The sequence below is a fragment of the Malurus melanocephalus genome, unplaced genomic scaffold (assembly GCF_030028575.1).
Source record: "Malurus melanocephalus ecotype Western Australia unplaced genomic scaffold, MMel_1.1 scaffold_130, whole genome shotgun sequence".
Lineage (NCBI taxonomy): Eukaryota > Metazoa > Chordata > Aves > Passeriformes > Maluridae > Malurus > Malurus melanocephalus.
Window position 1 is genome coordinate 1,281,222 of NW_026623362.1, and position 18,296 is coordinate 1,299,517.

Sequence of the window (18,296 nt, forward strand, 5' to 3'; positions counted from 1 at the left end):
GTCACTATGGAAGAATAAGCTTACTTTTGGTCCAGCTGGGCCTTTTGGTCCTGTAAGACCAATCATTCCTTTGGATCCTTTTTCTCCAGGGTCACCCTGAAGAAAACAAACTTTTTTTTCAATCACAGAGAAGATTCATTCACAGCTGCAGATACACAAATAGCCAAACCCACAACAATAATGACACCCATAATTAGAAATATGTTTAGATGCTCCACTCCAGCTGAAATCCTACTAATTTCTAGAATCTGTCCCAAATGTCCTAAATTATACAAAATGGGACATAAAGCTGTCTGTCTACTAATACATCTTTCCAGACTTTTAATTTCATATTTATATATCTAACRATTCTCCTAATTTCTCTTAGCTTCTCTCTCCCTACACACATGCTGAGATAATTTGTCACCTCTGAACTTTAATGAAAATTCTGTACTGAATTTTTAGGAAATCTCTACAGCCCTATTAACTTTAGGCTCTATATTTATAGTCTGATTTCACTGCACTTGTTCAGGCTACAGAACACATTGCTCTCTCTTAAATCCTTTTAAATCATCAGTTAAAAYAGAGTTGCTACTTAAGATATAATGAATGAAAAAGTAGGTTAGAATCCAAACTCTTATAAAAGACTGTAATATTTCCCCAGTGTGCATGCCAAGTCATACCTTTTGACCTACATCTCCTTTGCCAGGGAGTCCTTCTGGGCCTCTTGGACCTTGATCTCCCTTTTCCCCCTAACAGAGATTAAATGGTTAATTACTTTTCATGTAGTTAGTTTTATACATAGAGAGACAATGCTTATAAGAAACACTGCTTGCATAAACACATTTCGCAAAAATGACAGTAAATATCTGGTTAATCCTTTTTCCTGCAAAAAAAAAATTAAAATATTCTGCCTCTTAAAGCCCTTGCTATCTCCTACATTCACATTCTTTGTTTTCACAGACATTTGTAATAGTGCCATTTGCAATTGCATCAGTCTTTTGCAGGAGGAATTCCATGCATAGACTTTTAAGAGGAAGAGAAATTTTTGCAAAGTTATCAGAAAATGTCATTTTGAACCAATTCTGAGAAATAACTTWAGACAAATCTCGCCAATGGCCAATCCAGGCTGCAAATATTTGCCAAAACATTAGATCAAATAATTCACAAATAACCCATATAAAACATTCTATTAAGGAACATTAACCATAAAATATTTATGCATAATACATGTCAGATTAGTATATTAGGATAGCTGTAGGTAATTTAGAGAGTGAAAGGTAGAYATAAATGAGGTTAAAATCCATTTCTGATTTGAAGTGTTGATGGAAGTGATATTACAGAGCCTGCTGTCGATAGGCATCCATCTGGATCCCACTTCTGTGAGACATTTTTAAACCTGAAAWTAACTGCAGTAATACTGCTGTGCTACTCACTGCAGACATCCAGCTGCTCTTTGCACTGCCCTGCATACCCAGGGTGGATACTCAGTACTATTATAACCCCTACAAGGGGTTACAACAGGAAGGTGACAGCACAGAGTTAATCCTCAGAATAAAGCCAATATGCAAGAGAAAAAAAGCAAAAAAAACCAGCAGTCCCAAACAGAAAGGCCATCTGTAATTTTAACCCAACATTTAGTCTTTATTCTGAYGTGCTTCTGATACACTRGGATCTTACTTTTTCAGCAGATGATTCRAATTTTAAAAATATAATTAAGTAGCAACAGAAACATTACATATTTTCTCACAGTGGAAGGCTCACTGCTTCAGGCTGTACCCTGCCAAACCGGTATTGGCACTTCTAGGTGACAAAAATGTGAAGCTGCATTCTTAAGAGGTATTTATTACAGCCATTCAGATATTTTCTTATTTAAAGCCTGCAGTCAGAAATGCTGATTTGCTTTCTCCAAATTATGTTTAGTTTATCAATTCTACATGTCAGCCAGCTGCTACCCTCGTGTAAGAGCTGCACAGTAGCAGTCTGGAGGCACCTGGATTCTCAGCAGCAGTTAAAAAAAATCACACAAAGCACTGACTTCTRCGTAGTCAGCAGCTCTTTCTTTCTGGAAAGAGGAAAATTAAAAGCTTTCATTTAATTTGCTCTAAATTTRCTATTTTGGACATTCTGCTTTGCACCCCTCTAAATTACTGTCCACCATTTTGAATTTATGCTCCTTTTCCCCAATGTGGAGGCGTTTCTCCTCAAAGCTCAGAATTTCCCTTGAAAACAAAGAGCCCTGGTTTCAGCTGTCTGTGAGGGTTCCTGCAACATGGCTGACAGGTTTCAGCCACACCTCACCATCCTGTGACATGCCCTGAATCACATCCTTTGAGCATCACTTGTTGGTGTCAGGAAAAATCTGAACAGGCCACAAGGAACAGGCTGAAGACATGGGGTATCTGCTCTCCAAGAAGATTGTGGAATTTAGCAGCTGTCAATACCCCCCAAAAGGCAGGSCTGCTTGCCTGCAACTCAGCTGCTCATTCAGAAATAACCACTGCTAGCAGAGTTTGTTGGAAACATCTCACCCAGTCCCTTGTCCCTGGCAAAAATATGGCATATGCCTTCCTCAAGGATGAGCTCCTTACCATTGCATACCTGCAAATAATCTGTTCTTCYTTCATCATCATTTTGGTACACCTTTTACATGCGGTAAAATATATTTCCTTACCTTTTTCCCTGGCAATCCCTTCTCTCCCTTCACCCCCTTCTCTCCTGGGAGTCCTGGTAGACCTGTATCTCCCTTAAACAAGAAAAAATTGTAATATCTGCATAGTTCAATAAGTCCTTTATTCTGTAAAATGGATCTAAGAGTTTACAAAAATATTAATTAAAGATGAGCAATATTTTTGCTCAAATAAAGGTTGTTATTTCCAGTAAGTTAAATGTTCTATAGAGGCAGTAATTTTTAATACCCATAAAATAAGTATTTGAAATTTCTGTCCAAGTTCCCTACCTACTTCTCAAATCTTGGACTTGTGTTAAATAAGTTAATATTTATTCAGTGAATAAAACTATGATTGAATGCTGTTTGCTATTCTGTGCACAAGAACAATATTACATKAATGCAATTTACTTGCAAAGCCAAACACCTCAGATTTAAAGAATGGTCAGTCAAAAATGCCTGAATTATGTTATTGACCAGAAACCAATCCCTCACCATTTGAACGCACTGAGGCATTACTTTTAACATTCAGCAGAAAGAGTTGAAAGAATCCATAGGAAGCAGTCCTGCCAAGTGCTTCTTCCACAATCCAAGCAAAATYATGAAAAGCAAGATGTCTGTGCCACCTTGCCTGATTTTAGAACCCTATTAAGWCATTAAAGATATGGTTCACAGGCTTCAAAATGGCATCTGAAGTTAAAGCTTTAAGTGTCAAATATCTCTTCCAACATGTGGGTGGTATGAACACTGTCATCACACAGACTGCCATTTTCCAAATCATTGCAGAGGGACAGAGTTAACAACCTTCCAACAGGCCACGGAAACACCTCACTAATTTAGAAAAAGATTTGGGGGAAACTGTTCCAATTATAGTTGTGGCAATGCTTTTTCAAGAGTCACTGACATTCCTTGTTATTTTGATCACAGGTAATTTATACCAAAGAATCTTCTATTTGGTTTATCAGCAATTAGTGGAAGAATTAAAAGTGCATGTAAAGAACAGTTAAAGATAAAAGTAGACTCACTTTAAGTCCTGTTGAGCTAGTTCCTGGAAGTCCTGGGTCTCCTTTTTGTCCAGGTTCACCTGGCTCACCCTAGCAACAAAAAGTCTTTAGTTAAATAGAGGAGCACAATTTAGATTAATTCAGTACTTGCACCATTTCATTAGCTGCTTTACACACAGAGGTGGATGTGACGATCCTTACGGGTGYCTTCCAACTTGAAATATTCTACAATTCTATGATTCTAAGTGGTCAAGTTTTCAGACAAGCAATTTTCAACCAGAAGACTCTGTTCTTTAAAACCCCCTGTAACCTGGAGGACTGCATCTATTTCATATAACCCTGGAGTGGGCAGAAAGTCTAGGTTTCTTCCTTATGTTTTAATACATTTTATTTTTTATTTTACAGGACTATATCCAAAACTTTTTGGTCACTAAATGAAAAGTAAGTCCAAATAAAGAAAAATCAGAAGTCCTGCTTAAGAGGAAGTTTTACCCTCATGGTTGTTTCTTCCAGTAGTTCTAAAACAGCTAAAGCAATAGGAATTGCATTTTTCAGTTTTGCTTTTTCACATTAAGAGAATTGTCCTACCACATAACATGCTTCACAGGTGCATCTTTTCCTCTACATTGATATTAAATACTGTTGCTGTAACTGCTACTTACATGCCAAAGTTATGCCCAGAAGAAAATTACTGGTTTTCTCCCTGCTTTTGCTACAGTAACTAATATCTTCCTTTCATAAATCAAGGTGATTACTAGACACACTTCTGATTTACAGTTCATCATTTCATTCTACTTGCTCTCATTATATTTCAGCAATTCCCATTTTCTTCTCTGACAGTCCTCACCYATTACTGTGCCACAAAAGCCTGGCAGCAGTAATTGTTGTCCTCATTTTTGTGTTCTCTTTTATTTTCCCTCCTTTTGTGGTGCAGGGTCAGCTAAGTAAACTTCACCTCTTTGTCCTCTTCTAGGAAAGGAAGTTTCTGTTTTGTTTCTGCTCTGTTTTCTAGTTTTTCTCTTTGGTTTTGGTTCTTTCTCACAACGAGCACTGAAGGCTGAAGACCAGGCTGAAGGTGTGATGGGATCAGCCTGAAGTCTCAAAACCATCACTGAACCAAAGCTAAACTGTTTGGTAAAATGCTTTACTTGAACACAGTGCGTATATGGCACCACARTCATTTGACATAAACATGTCTGAAAGATCCTCTGTTTATAAATATGCATTCATTTAGAACCAAAAGTTCACATTCAGAAAGGTTAAGGGCTGATGCCAAGCAGGCAGAAGCCATATGCTCCATTTGGGGAAGATCCTGATAACATGGATGGCTTCCCCTCTAAGATTCAAAAGGAATTATTATCTCTAAGGAAGAGTTACATTTTCATCTCGTCAAACACTTTTGAAAAGCACGACAAAGACACTGTTTCTTGTGTCCTCTGCTTCTAAAAAACAATGCCTGAACCATTACCTTTGGACCTGGTTGACCAGAACCTCGAGAGCCTTTTGCCCCAGGGTTTCCTTTTGGACCCTGTAAACCCTACAAAGCAAAATAAATGAATTAGTGAATTACACTCTTCCACATCTGAAATCCATGTGCCCATCTTTCAGTTAATAACAATTTAATCTTATCTTTAAAAGGAATCAATTAGCTTGCCTGTCCTCAGGCTTAGTTCTGAGATCTTCATTTTATTTTTCCTTTGTCACGAGCCTGTGGACTTCACTGATGTATCAAATGTACCTAAATCTTAACTCCATGGGATACCATGATAGAAGCATAAAATCTTCTTTCCAAAATGAACAAAACCCAGAAGATCTTTTGGATGTTTCATTTTTTTCTGTATCCAACTGCTAAAGGTTGTGTTCACATTTCAAAGAGCTTGAAATTTAGAAGTGGTAGGTAGTTAATCTTGTAAAACTCTTGTATAACACCATCAAAGCAATGTTGTCTGATTTATCTCCTTTGCAAATTGTTCAGCAGATTAGACCAAATTTACATTTGGCTGATTCTAAGACCATTCAAATCAGTCAAAATCAGTTGTATTTACAAGCTTTGCCTAAAGACTAGTTTGATACTTTWAAAAATGAAAAATCACTATGAGATTTTTAATGTCTTTCCATCAAAAATATAGCTCTGATAAACTATGAAAGACAACTGTGTGCAAATGCTCATTACATGTCCAAAATGCAGACTTACCCGGCCTCCCGGATTGCCTGTTCCTGGTGGTCCTGGTGGGCCCTGTGGTCCTACTTGGCCTTGTTCACCCTATRGAAAAAGTATTCCCAAGAACTAAATTGTAATAGTCCATACTGTCTTGTGAAAATATTTATACTAAACACGCAGCAGCAGTCCTCAAGCTGTAGCAGTTTGAAGTCTGCTGCTATTTGAATTAAATGTGTTTGGAACACCTGGAAGTCAGCCTATGACAACTGATCTAATAAGAATACTACCACTTCTTCCCTACAAATTCTAAATCATTTATGACATTAGATGATCACACCTGTAACTTTATTATTAGAAGGATCCATAGCTAGTCTTTRCATACTGATATMAATTTTGAAGATTTTCTTGTATGGAAATATATACAGTTTCTTGCACAACACACAGAAGAAAAATTTGCAACTGTAAACACAGCAGCTACAAAGTATATAAAAAATCCAAAAATGTTAGTGTTTCTTTGCCTGTTCCAAACCGATTAGATTAGGTGTGTTTTTTTGCTTGTTCCAGACAGATTAGATTAGGTGACTCAGGGATTTTGAAATTTAAATATTTATTTTTAAATTTAAATATTTAAAATATAATATKTCTGAAAGTATTTTAGGAGAAGAAAAAGTACATTTCTTCCCTCATACTCCCAGCTGCATAGAATACAATCCTTAGCGCTCTAAGTGAATTTGTATTGATGAATGCAGCCCAGGGAGATTCATGGAACACTGTAACATACAATACATCCAGGTATTGTTCTGATACTGTGTTAAAAATAATCTTATATTAAATTCAAATACATTTAATTATAAATAGAATTAGAAAAATACTCTGTGCCTCACCTTGTCACCTTTGACACGTTCACCTTTCAGTCCAGGAGGACCAGCTACACCCTCAGAGCCTTTTTCACCCTAGAAATATGTGACARTTTTGAAACTGTATTTGGGAACTTAGAAAGAACACTATTTCAGACAAACYGGTCATCACAATGTGGATAATGAGGAAAAAAGTATTCCTTTACAAACAAACTCGAAAAATAATCAGTGGAATTACCAGTACTGGAGAAAAGAGCTTTTGTAACAATTTATATTTCATMTGCATTAGTTGTGTTGTTGAACACAGGATTTCAAAAAGAGAAAATTAAATACTAGGAAGAAGGACTCTACATTTGGAAATGTGATATTATGTTCACTAGTCTGAGAGATCAGTTGAGAACTGAGTGCAAGGATATGACTGATGCCTTTTCCAAAAAAGGAAGAAAAATCTTTGCTTAGTAGYTCAAGATTCTAGAGAATCATGAAGCCACTAAAACAGAGGGATTTCTTTTGAAGGGAAGCCCAATTATGATTTATTTATAAACATGTGATTGTTTGTACTTATTTTTTAAAAAGGAAAAGTTGACATATATTAACCTAGCAGATGCCCTTAATGAGATAACTGTCCACAGAGACTCATACAACCCATCTTCCAGTTTCCCAGAATAGTGAGGCAAAACGAAAACAGTTGCTGAATATTTTCTTCCAATACAAAACATAAATAGCTTAGTAGCTTTTTGGAAGACAATTCACCTCAGTAATGCTACCAAAAGAAGTTATTAAACACGTAAATAAGAGAAACATTAACTTACTACTGATAGAGGGACTGTAAATTTTTTTTTGTAATCATCCTTGGTTCGRGTTTCTGAAATCAGTGGGATATTCAGAGAGCACAGTGATTCAGAAAACCARCATGGAAAGATCCATCATCCAACATTTTATACCAATGGAATTATCAGCGGCCTTAAATAACTTAGACACCACTGCACATTTGGTCCACAAAGTTAAAAAAAAGTTAAAGAAAGTAATTTCCATAAAACTACCTTTTGGCCTTGAATGCCCTCTCCTGGCAGACCTCTCTCACCTGGTAAACCATGTGGGCCAGGTGGTCCCTTAAACAAAAGAAAAAATATATTCAAACTATACCAGCAATTAAATTTTTATAGACATTTCGCCTTATTTGCTAGTACAGGATTTTGCAACACTTATGACACTGGTAAGTAAAAATGCTTCCATAACAGCTGGCTGAGCCCAGGCAACTAAAATGAAGTGTAGCAACCATCAGCTGGGTGATTTAGATTAGAACAAGCTGATGCTGAATGGATGGGAATTAAGTAAGAGTCTACACTTAAAACTCAAATGGATCTGCAGATTAATTTATAAAAACAATTTTTTACAGTGAAACTTATTCCCTATTTAATATAATTCCCAAATTTATTATAATTTCATTATTTTCATAATAAAAACCATCAATTTGAACATTAAACATGCAAGAATAGACAATGTTAATTTTGATTTAACTAAGTACAGAAATAAGTATCTTTCTAATACTTCCTGTTCTCTTGCAAAATTCAGCCAAATTTCATTATTTAAAGCTAGCAAGTACTTTTTAAAGATGATCTTGATTAAGGAAAAATTTTCCACATATTTTTGTGAGAAAAATAGTTTTTCACAACCACAAARTAACTGTCAAAAATACCATTAGAATTAATTTAACATTCATCTACATTTTTKGATTCATATGCATAAGAAAACCATACATTGTATACATTTCAAGAAGAAAAAGCAGCCAGCAARCATTAAATCAAGAGCTAAAGCTAAAGCTCTGTGATACAGAACATAAAGATATAATTAAAAGCATGCATATAATTAAAAGCATCCTTGCTCTTGATGCAATCCAAATTACACACAGAAGTTGAGGGATGTTTCAGCTCTTTTATTTTCATCTTCTTAACATTTTATTTTAGACAATTTTTAAAGATTATCTSAAAGTTGAACAAGTAGGAGTACAGTTATTTATACATATATATATATATACAACACATAAATAAATTTAAACTGGGTACTGCAATCCTGCTGTCATGGGCCAAGCAATTTTTTATTTCCCCAAAATACACTTCTGTGTGGTTTTATTCTCCTGCTTAGGCAGCAACTACTGCTGTAATACTGGGCTGGAATAGCTGAACAMGCTCATGCTGCTCCAGACTAGGTAGGAGGTGGTTTATGGAATCAGAAGCCAACACAGCTACTGACAAGCAGTTACAATCACTAAGACTTATTTTGTTGCAATTCAATTTCCAGCACATATATATCAGTGACTTACAGGCAATCCTGGCTCACCAATTCCAGGAGGTCCTGGCAGTCCAATTTTACCTTCTCGACCTTCAGCACCCTTGTGAAAAAGAAAATTAGAAAGTTCAGTCCYAATTCAACTTGGTACTATTGAAGACATCCACAGATAGATGACTTAATGGTGTCACCACAAAAGCTTGAAATCTAATGTGCAATTTCTTCTAAAGAAAAAAAAAATAAGAATACATGACATTTTAGAAACATTTGGAAGTACTTTTCAATTAATCCTTGAAACACTAAATTGTATCCCAGCCCTCAAGACATAGGGGTAACTGCTTAAAACTGCAAGGGCTAGCAGAGGACAGGGATGAGGGAGTTCAGTCACACTAAATTTGGCTGCAGTACCCAAGCAGGAATGCTCAGGTGTGAGAGRTGCTCACTGTAGCCTCTTGGTACTCAAAGCCTTCTTCAGTAGAATATGGGATTTCATGGGAACTCCAGGAACTCTATAGTTTCTGCATCTTCTACTTACAAGGTGTTAAAATCTTCACAATTCCTCCAGTTTACTGAGGACTATGTACTTCAAGGATAAGTGCACAGAGGATTTTTGTCTTTCTACAGAGTAGTAAAGAGACAGCGGGTGACATTTCTTCTCCATAAACTATTTCCCCTTCTCGAAGGACCCAGTGTTGCTCCTATTACACGGCAAAATATTAGTTTCTGATCTTATAAACCCTCTCTGGTCTGCCCCACTGCACAGGAAATATGCAGGAATTCAACATACAAATTAGAGCCTGAAAAGCCAAAAAGTGTAAGTATATTAGACAGTGTCAWTTGGCCCCAAAACATCAGGAAAAGATGGCATAGAGCTAGACCAGACACTCAGCATCAGAAGAAATAGAGTGAGGTCTAGTTCTACCCAATATACATTTTTTTTACTGAGTCTGAGATGCAGATCTCTGACAAAACTCTCATAAACTAAAAAGTCACATTTCCCTCGCAGATSCTTTTGTAGTTTTCCAGAAGGAGATCTGGCTGGCCAGCACAGGCAGACATGACTTTTCCAAGACTGGATTCCACCTTCTACTCTTTTACAATAAAATGAGATGGAGGAATTAAATGCTGCATGAGAGAATCTTACAACCTCTAAGAATATTTGTTCCCTAGTGAATGAYAAAGCAAATCTCCCCTTGTCCATACATCCCCGTGACTGGGATGTATTTCTATACCTTGAAGAGTGGTTTACTCATTAGTTCAAGCATCTGCTARTGCTTGAACATTATCTCACACAGCTAACCCCCATTTAAATGGCATTATTTCTGATTTCTATCAATAAGATCATCAYAAAAATTCAAGAGCTGCTGGAAAAGTGCGTCTTTTATCTCCATCCTATGTGAACACAAAATCCTAATGATCAGTTAGTTTTATGCTTTTATGTTTACATGATAAGAGTTTGATAAAACAGCAAGTGAGAAATCTAATTAAAAAAAAAAATGATTGCCCACAGTAATCACTTTAACAAACATATTKCTAAGAGTTACCTTAGGTCCTGGCTCTCCAATGCCAGGGGGTCCTGCAGGACCATAGGGACCTGGAGGGCCTTGCTCTCCCTAAAGAGAAAAAATGGAAAGAATCTGTTAATGTAAATGGAAATTTAACCAAATTCTGACAGTGCATTTCCAAAGCTTCATTTAGGGCTAGAGAAATACATTTTAAAAACAAAAAACAAATAAAGAAAACAGAACAAAAAAAAATAATCAAAACCTGTCTTGAAGAAGTACATTTAGATTAGTAGTAGGCTCAATATCCTGGCCATACAAGTTGCAGAAAGAGATAATAATGTTCTAAAGGCACTCTTTCATATGCAACATAAATAAATTTATTCCTTGTCCTATCTTTTGTCCTGACATCCAGTATTTTGGTGCTTCCACAGACTTTTCTTGATAGAAAGATGGGTATTTGGAAAAGAAGTAGTGCTTAGGCTTCCAACATTGCACTCAAGGTTCTTGCCATGACAACAAATGCACACAGGGCATGACTGCTGTTCCTAGGGCTATCTTTGACTGCAGCTCCTAATTCTCTTCTTCTCTGCTGTATACTGTGTTTCTAACAAAGACAAAACAGCCACATAGTTCCTAAAAAAGTATTTTATCAATATGTGTTTATTTTGTCGGGTAGTATTAATCATCTGTGGATTAAAACTTTGTATATACTGAGAAATTATATGTGCTGAGTTCTGCAACCTTTCAATGAGAATTTTGCATCTGAGGAGTCAATGGAATTAAAAAACTATTTTCTTACAAGCACAGTCAATGGAATTMAAAAACTATTTTCTTACAAAATCAATCAGTTTTTAATCTGACAAAGAACCAAGCTATTTATGCATACACTAGATGTAAATAAACAGATTATCCTTGAAGCTTATTTTCTGACAACTATGCACTTGGAGTGTTATTGCTGCAGCTTTAAATCTAGAATAACGTGGAACTTGATGCCCAGACTTAAATTCACTCCACTACAGAAAAGCACATAATTCAGAAAGTATCTATGAAATTTAAAACTTATTCAACATACAAGATTTTCTAGCACATCTTCACAACCTAATAAATTAATAMAGCACCAGGAGAAGCTATGTCTTAAAAGCCAGAGACAAACCAGAAAAAACTAAGGTATCACTTAGCAGAATAGCATATCTCCACAYAGGACACTTTAAAGTAAACATCAGCAATAACAATGCAAATAGATGGAGTTATTTTAACAGATACTATTGATATTTTGCATTTCTAAGTTAGTTGAGATATTTAGGAACTAAACTTGTTCACAGGAAAATTGCATTTTTTCAGTCTTCTGGGAAAGCTGTAACTTGCCACATAAATGAGGAAAGAATTCATATGTCATCAGAGAAGAAGCAGATCCCTTAGCAGTTCATTCCAGGACATCTGTTCAGGAAAATATGCAATGATGATCTTTTATAGGATTGTCCCAGGATGATTTTACGGGAATAACTGTTTTGGATATCCACATTCAAAATTAAACTTTTCCTTGTAAGTTTGAATACATGTCTGTTCATAAAACTTTAGCCTTTAATTGAAAAYCTTACTATGCAAATCAAATTTTCCAGAGAGGCTTTCTACTACAGCAATGGGTTTTAAGAATGTTGTTTGCTACCTTTCCATTAATATATTGTGATTTTTAGAAATATGCACATCATATCTAGCAGCTAGTTTAAGAGTTTAAGTAAACCCAAYGTCAGTTCTAAAATGACAAGCGTAAATACTCCCAACTTGTCACTTTTTCATGAGTGGAACACAGGTCAAATTCCCCTGGTTTAATTCCCCAATTTTATAATCTGTAACCATGTAACTTCCTTTGTAAATTATTCACTGAAATTCATGAATAGTCACTATTCCTGCCCTCACTAATAAACACATTTTCAAAAATTACCTTAAATATACTCTTCTGGAACATTACTGGTACTATAGCACAAAATACCATGATGTTTGTTTGGGGTTTTTTCAATAAATATTAGTTATGGGCATTACTGCTTATGATAGACTAAATTACATTTACAGAACAGAACCAAGAGTGGCATGGTTTGTTTTTTTTTGCCAACTTTCTGTTTCTTGTACTTCTAGTCTTTTACTAAGTGAGATAGTATCTTCTGTGTTTTGGAAATAGTTGAATCATCCAGAAAAATAGCATTATGGACCACCCTTGAATTCTTACAGAGACAAGGAACACAAAATCTGAGCTCCTATGAGCTGCATTTTGACAAAAATTGAGTGTCTCTACCTTAGATTCAGGATTATAAATTGGTGTTCTGCAAATTCAATTAATTCTGTGTGAGAAAATAACTGCAATTTTTTTCCTATTTGTTTTCTTTGTAATTTTCCTCAAGGTCTGTAGCTGACACCATTAAGTGTGCAGTCACTGAAAATTCAAACTGAGAGATTAGCCAACAGCTTGAGAATGAGAAAATGCGTATGAATAATAGAAATAAAGTATGAGAAGTTCAAGTAATTTCTTGGACAATGTTTCTCGACTCCACGCTACCTTATTTCAGGGAAGTCAAATTGAATTAGTTGAGGGTGCAWTCCCACCAACCCTCTCCTGCTGGTGACTGCCAGAGACAGCAGAGAGCACACAGGTGACACTGTCCCCACCTGTGTCTGCCACCTGGCACTGTAAAGTGAGGGCATGGATCCATATCTGTACTCACCTTTTAGATGTGTGGGATACACTGAGCCAGCCAGATACATGGGGGGACTGAAACCTCACAGCTGAGACCCAAACCAYCTGTAGGCTGAGCTTGATCTGGAGTTTGTATTTTGAGGAACTGAATCTACTCTTTCAAACCTCAACAAAGCCCAGTAAAAAAGAATAAAAGTTCAGCACTGGTGYTCTGTGTAATGTCACATCAGTAACAATGCCACCAAGCTGAAKTCACCAGTTCAACTCAAAAAACGGAAAGTATTAGCATGGAAAKGCCAAGGAACTGCACTAAGAATAGACTTACTTATTTTATCCAAGGMAATTGTAAATAACTGCCACTTTTCAGAGATATTGTATTATGTGTCATGAAAACTAATTCTAAAAGAGCAATTGAATAATCCTTCAGTAAGGACAAAACATATCGGAAAGACAGCTATGTTTCTGAACAAAAAAAAGGCCTTGACCTTTACCAGCTGAATGGCTGTTTATTAATCTGAAAAACAACCCCTGATTATCTGTACTTATCRTTAAAAATTTTTCAYTCATTTCAAATCAKCTCCAAAATGCCAAAGGTYAGCTTTRGCACTAGGTATGGACAAGATAYAACCCTTAAAYATACATATGTTTCTTCTATATTCCYTAAGTATAACTATCTAAGTGTATTAGCTAAACTAGTCTGGCAGTATTTTTATTATTATATATGTTTGAGCATGGAAAAATCTCAACGATAGATTTTAAACAGCAGGTTGGGGAATTGATAGAAGAGGGAAGCTTCTTTTCTTGCTGAAAATCTGCAGCTAAAGCCTAACAAGAGATCATAAACCTTGTTTCCATGTAGATGGATTCTAGAGAAAGATGTATGTATTTTACAGACATGAAAGTATGTGAAGAGACTCACATGAGGACATACAACATTCAACAAATACAGTTTTGTATATAATAAAAGTATCTGATTTTACTAACTTGGACTCATCAGTGTGAAAAGACAGATAAAAAAATTACTGTCATTTGCTGTGCTGAAGTTAAAGAGGGACATGATTTTTCCACCACATATATGAATAGCTTCTTTCAGACCCATCGTCTTCTTTCTTTTTCCACTTCTGAAATAGTCTGCAGCAGCTTTCCCAGTCAAGCATTTTGTGGAGAAGATGAAGAAATAAGAAATATGAAAAAGCATTTGTCTGGAGGAAGAAAATCATGATGGATGGCAATATTCCAAACTTTTTACAATAAATATTTCCCATATCTAAATTTATTTCTGTGAATTTTCTAATTAAGTTGTTGCCTAAGAAACAAAACATGAGTGTTTATATATTGCATCTCTTACAAAGCAGCTTTGTATGAGTTAATTTTTCTTGTATAACTTAGATTGTTAACAAACCTATCAATGATCCTGTCGGAGAAAGTCTTTGTATCAAACTGATAAATGAAAGATCTTTCTGTACTGGACATTGATGTCAATAACTCTTCCATGGGCAAGACAACTGTATTCACATAAAGCAATTTCCCAAAGGTCTGCAAACCAGAAGATTTCMTACATTAATCACATACTTTATCCAACTGATTTTGCTTGACAAGAAATAGTCATAAACTCTAAATGATCTATTTTAAATATCACTAAGGCATTAATTGTCATAAAATCTCATACCTTGACCAATTTCAAAGTTGTCCTGAATTTTTTTTACAGTACACAACCAAGTCATTAAAAGTTATTATAAATACTCAATCTGAAGGTTTTAACCATCATCTAGAAATACTTAAGATCTTTAAATATGAGACATTATGGGCAAAAATATTCTAGGAAAAAATCTTCCCAAGCAGTGGCAAAAGTCAAAACACATATCAGGGGACTGAAATTCCAACACAAGTGCTGTGACTCTAGGCAGGTCCTTGATTGCATCCTATTTTGGCCCTACAAAATGTCCTTGGAGACCCAGATGGAGAACTGGCTGTATGTGCCAACAATACCAAGCCCTCATCACATGATGGTGTGCTACGCAGGTGGGGACATTATTGTTTTGCAATTAACACCACGAATAAAACATCTACTGACAGAAAAGGACAATAGAGTGTAATGATTCTACAGAGGTCCTGGATCCTCTCTCCCTGAATAAATAACATGTTCAACTACACGCATACAACTACATCTTACCTTGTTGCCTTGAACGCCTTTCGGGCCTTGCTGACCTGGATCTCCCCTGATACCCTACAAAAAGTCAGAGCAAAGAATGAGCTGCCTTTGAAACACATACAAAGTTTGGGGTTTTATTTCCCTGAATGGGGTACAGTATAATACAGCACAATTCTAAGCTCTAAAGGACAAGAGTTTTCTGCATCATACCCGGTCAAGTGCCCAACACATTGAATATTGTTAATACTCAAAATCCAGTGCTGGCAGAATGGGCATGTCATTACTCCATGTGAACGACACGACAAAGTAATTATTTGCCAGACTCTGCTGTCATTGTACCTCACATACCATGGCTGTTCCTCATAGTATTGACAGGTTTCATGTAGAAGAAACTTAYAGAATATGATGTCTTTCCTTTTTATTTGGTAGCTTTTAGTTCCCTTACCTGAGGTCCTTGAGGTCCCACAGGGCCCACAGAGCCTTGCAAACCCTGAGGAAAAATTAGATTCAATTATCAGATTAAAAGGAATTTGCAATCTGCTTTCAAGTGTCAAGAACTTGACATATATATGTAAGAGTTCAAATCTCTGTTCCAGCATTTTCTAGGGACTTTATTCTCTCACCAGAGTACCACTGCTCTCATAGTGTATTCTGTCACGTTCTACCCTCAATATTTGGTTAAAATCCTTTTCCTACACAACAAGCATAGTGAATGGCTGCTTAACATCTTACCTATTTGATTAAAAATTTTTTATTTGCTACAGGTTTTTTAATTTAATTCCTAGAAGCATATTAGAYAGGGAATTCTTAATAAAAATGTTGTAGCATTTATACTAGAATAATTTCRGGTAACTTTGTCTCATTAACTCAAACTGTTGTGTTTGGCTATATGTGCTCTGTGTCTGATTTTGTCTAGCATAGAATGCCATCATTAAAAATAAAGCTATARTTTCATTCTGTCTTCAGGATTTGTGAAAGTGAAGGTGGGAATTCTGGAACTGAATGATCCCCTGCAGAGGACAAAATATTTTATATCTCTGTCCTCAACAGAAATGAAGCAAGCAGATTCCTCCAGCCATGGCATACGTTTTCTATATCCAGTTTCTTGGCTGCTTTGATTATGTTCTCTGCCAGCTTCTGAACAGCTTCTTTTAGCTTAGTAGACATCTCACATAATGCCATGYTATTTCTCACACATTGCCTGGATAAAGAAGCTATGATCTTTCTTCATTCCTTTGAGAGATGCAGCTCTCTCTTTTTTCATTGATATTTCAGACTTTCCTGACTCACTTGCTGCCATTTTGAACCACYGTATCTCACAAGATATTCTTCTTTATATTTTCGTTATGGTATAATGCCCTTTTTATTTATTTGCAATAAATACCTCTGAAATTAATATTTAWTAATTCCTACTTGAAATTAATCCTCAAATAGCAGCTTCCAGGTAAACAAAAACCTTTCAAGGTGGTCTTTGATAAAGGTAAGCATAATATGGATGGYAAAACTGAAGAAATGTGCTTTATAAGTGCAATCTAGTTGGTAGTACTTAACAATTCCAACCACAGATCAGTGGTTTGCATTACTCATATGAACCTGCTTGTATGAACTCAAGATATATGATTATCTCACTTAGRAGTACATTATCCTTCCATCTTTAAGAGAGTGAAAAAMCAGGTGAAAATCTGTATTCATTTGCAACACTACTGCATGCCGGGTTAAAAGGAAAGGAGGACTGGATAGAAATGTGAATCCGTATCTGCACAGATGGGCTTGTAGACCTGAAAGCTGTTTGTGTCAAATAAGAACCTGATTTTATTGCAATTTGACTGTATACACTCAAATTGAAATTAAACTTCTGAGGAAATAAATTGGGTGCTCTCTGTAAGATGTTCAGTCCTGTGTAAGCGAGGCTTGGCATTGGTCAGGGCAGCTTTTGTTTTAGGTAAGGATCTGCATTTCTTATGCAAAATGGAAAAAAAGAATGTGGTGAACTGTGGGTTCAGTTTCTACAAATTACACTTCTACTATGAATGTATCTCTATCACCAGAGAATTATAAGGTGTTCCACATTTAAAATAATCTTTTCAAGCTGTGTTTTGAATATGTTACATGATTTTCTAGTACCTACATCAACATGAAACAATTMAAATAAAAATTATACTTACTATTTCTCCTTTTGCTCCTGGGGGTCCACATTCTCCTCTTTCACCCTTTAAGAAATTAAAGGGTTTACAGCTAAACAAGATGATTTGATTACACTATGTGCATTAAAGACTCTGCAAACAGTAGCACAAGAGGTTTAGTAGACTCTGAAGACYTGGAAGTGGCATCAGTATACACAGTCTGTAGAAGCTATGATCTGCTCTACTAAAAAAAAAAGTTATTTATGGAATGCCTAAAAACCATCTAATTTACATGAGAGGATAATACGTTTAATATCTAATAAGTTTTGCTCCGTTTTTTCACCTCACTTCACTGTCTCCAGAGATCCTTTCCATGTCCTGATTTCATTATTGTGATGCCTGAGATTTTCCTGAATAACMATTGTGAGATTGTACATATGGAATGAAGAAAGAGAATCAAGTGTTCTGCTGATGATTTAATATCTSAATAGACACATGAAAAGTAGACCAATGAGTCTACTTTTCCCATTTTCATGAAATGGGAAATACAAAGATTCATAGAGGCGCTGCTTTTATTAACAATGTAGATAGCTAAGTGTCCAAACCAAGAAAAGTCAACATGGGATTATCTCTGTTTCATTTCTGATTATGATGGTCCACTTTGCAATTTCATCTCTAGAATCCCGCAAGTCACTGAAATGTACAATTTTTTWATCTTCTTGGAGAGACTATGTTGAAAATTTTCTTGATTAAGCATTAGCCCTTGCAAGTTATAAACAGCTTAAAAGTAAACGTCCCCGTGGTAAATTTTTCAAAAGCTAATGATTGCCACATTGTGTTTGCAGTRAACATTTTCACTTTCTTTCTAC

At 35.8% G+C, this 18,296-nt stretch overlaps 1 protein-coding gene across 1 annotated transcript in view; it reads right to left on the reverse strand.

Moving 5' to 3' along the window:
• COL28A1 (collagen type XXVIII alpha 1 chain) overlaps window positions 1-18,296 on the reverse strand; it is a 54,055-nt gene that overhangs the window by 30,440 nt on the left and 5,319 nt on the right. The window contains exons 8-20 of the mRNA XM_057370700.1: window positions 17,470-17,514; window positions 15,750-15,794; window positions 15,326-15,379; window positions 10,503-10,571; window positions 8,993-9,061; window positions 7,713-7,781; window positions 6,697-6,765; window positions 5,846-5,914; window positions 5,120-5,188; window positions 3,673-3,741; window positions 2,654-2,725; window positions 663-731; window positions 25-96 (exon numbers count right to left, since the gene is read on the reverse strand). Coding sequence (XP_057226683.1) covers window positions 25-96; window positions 663-731; window positions 2,654-2,725; window positions 3,673-3,741; window positions 5,120-5,188; window positions 5,846-5,914; window positions 6,697-6,765; window positions 7,713-7,781; window positions 8,993-9,061; window positions 10,503-10,571; window positions 15,326-15,379; window positions 15,750-15,794; window positions 17,470-17,514 — 840 coding nt within the window. The remainder of the gene's footprint in view (window positions 1-24; window positions 97-662; window positions 732-2,653; window positions 2,726-3,672; window positions 3,742-5,119; window positions 5,189-5,845; window positions 5,915-6,696; window positions 6,766-7,712; window positions 7,782-8,992; window positions 9,062-10,502; window positions 10,572-15,325; window positions 15,380-15,749; window positions 15,795-17,469; window positions 17,515-18,296) is intronic.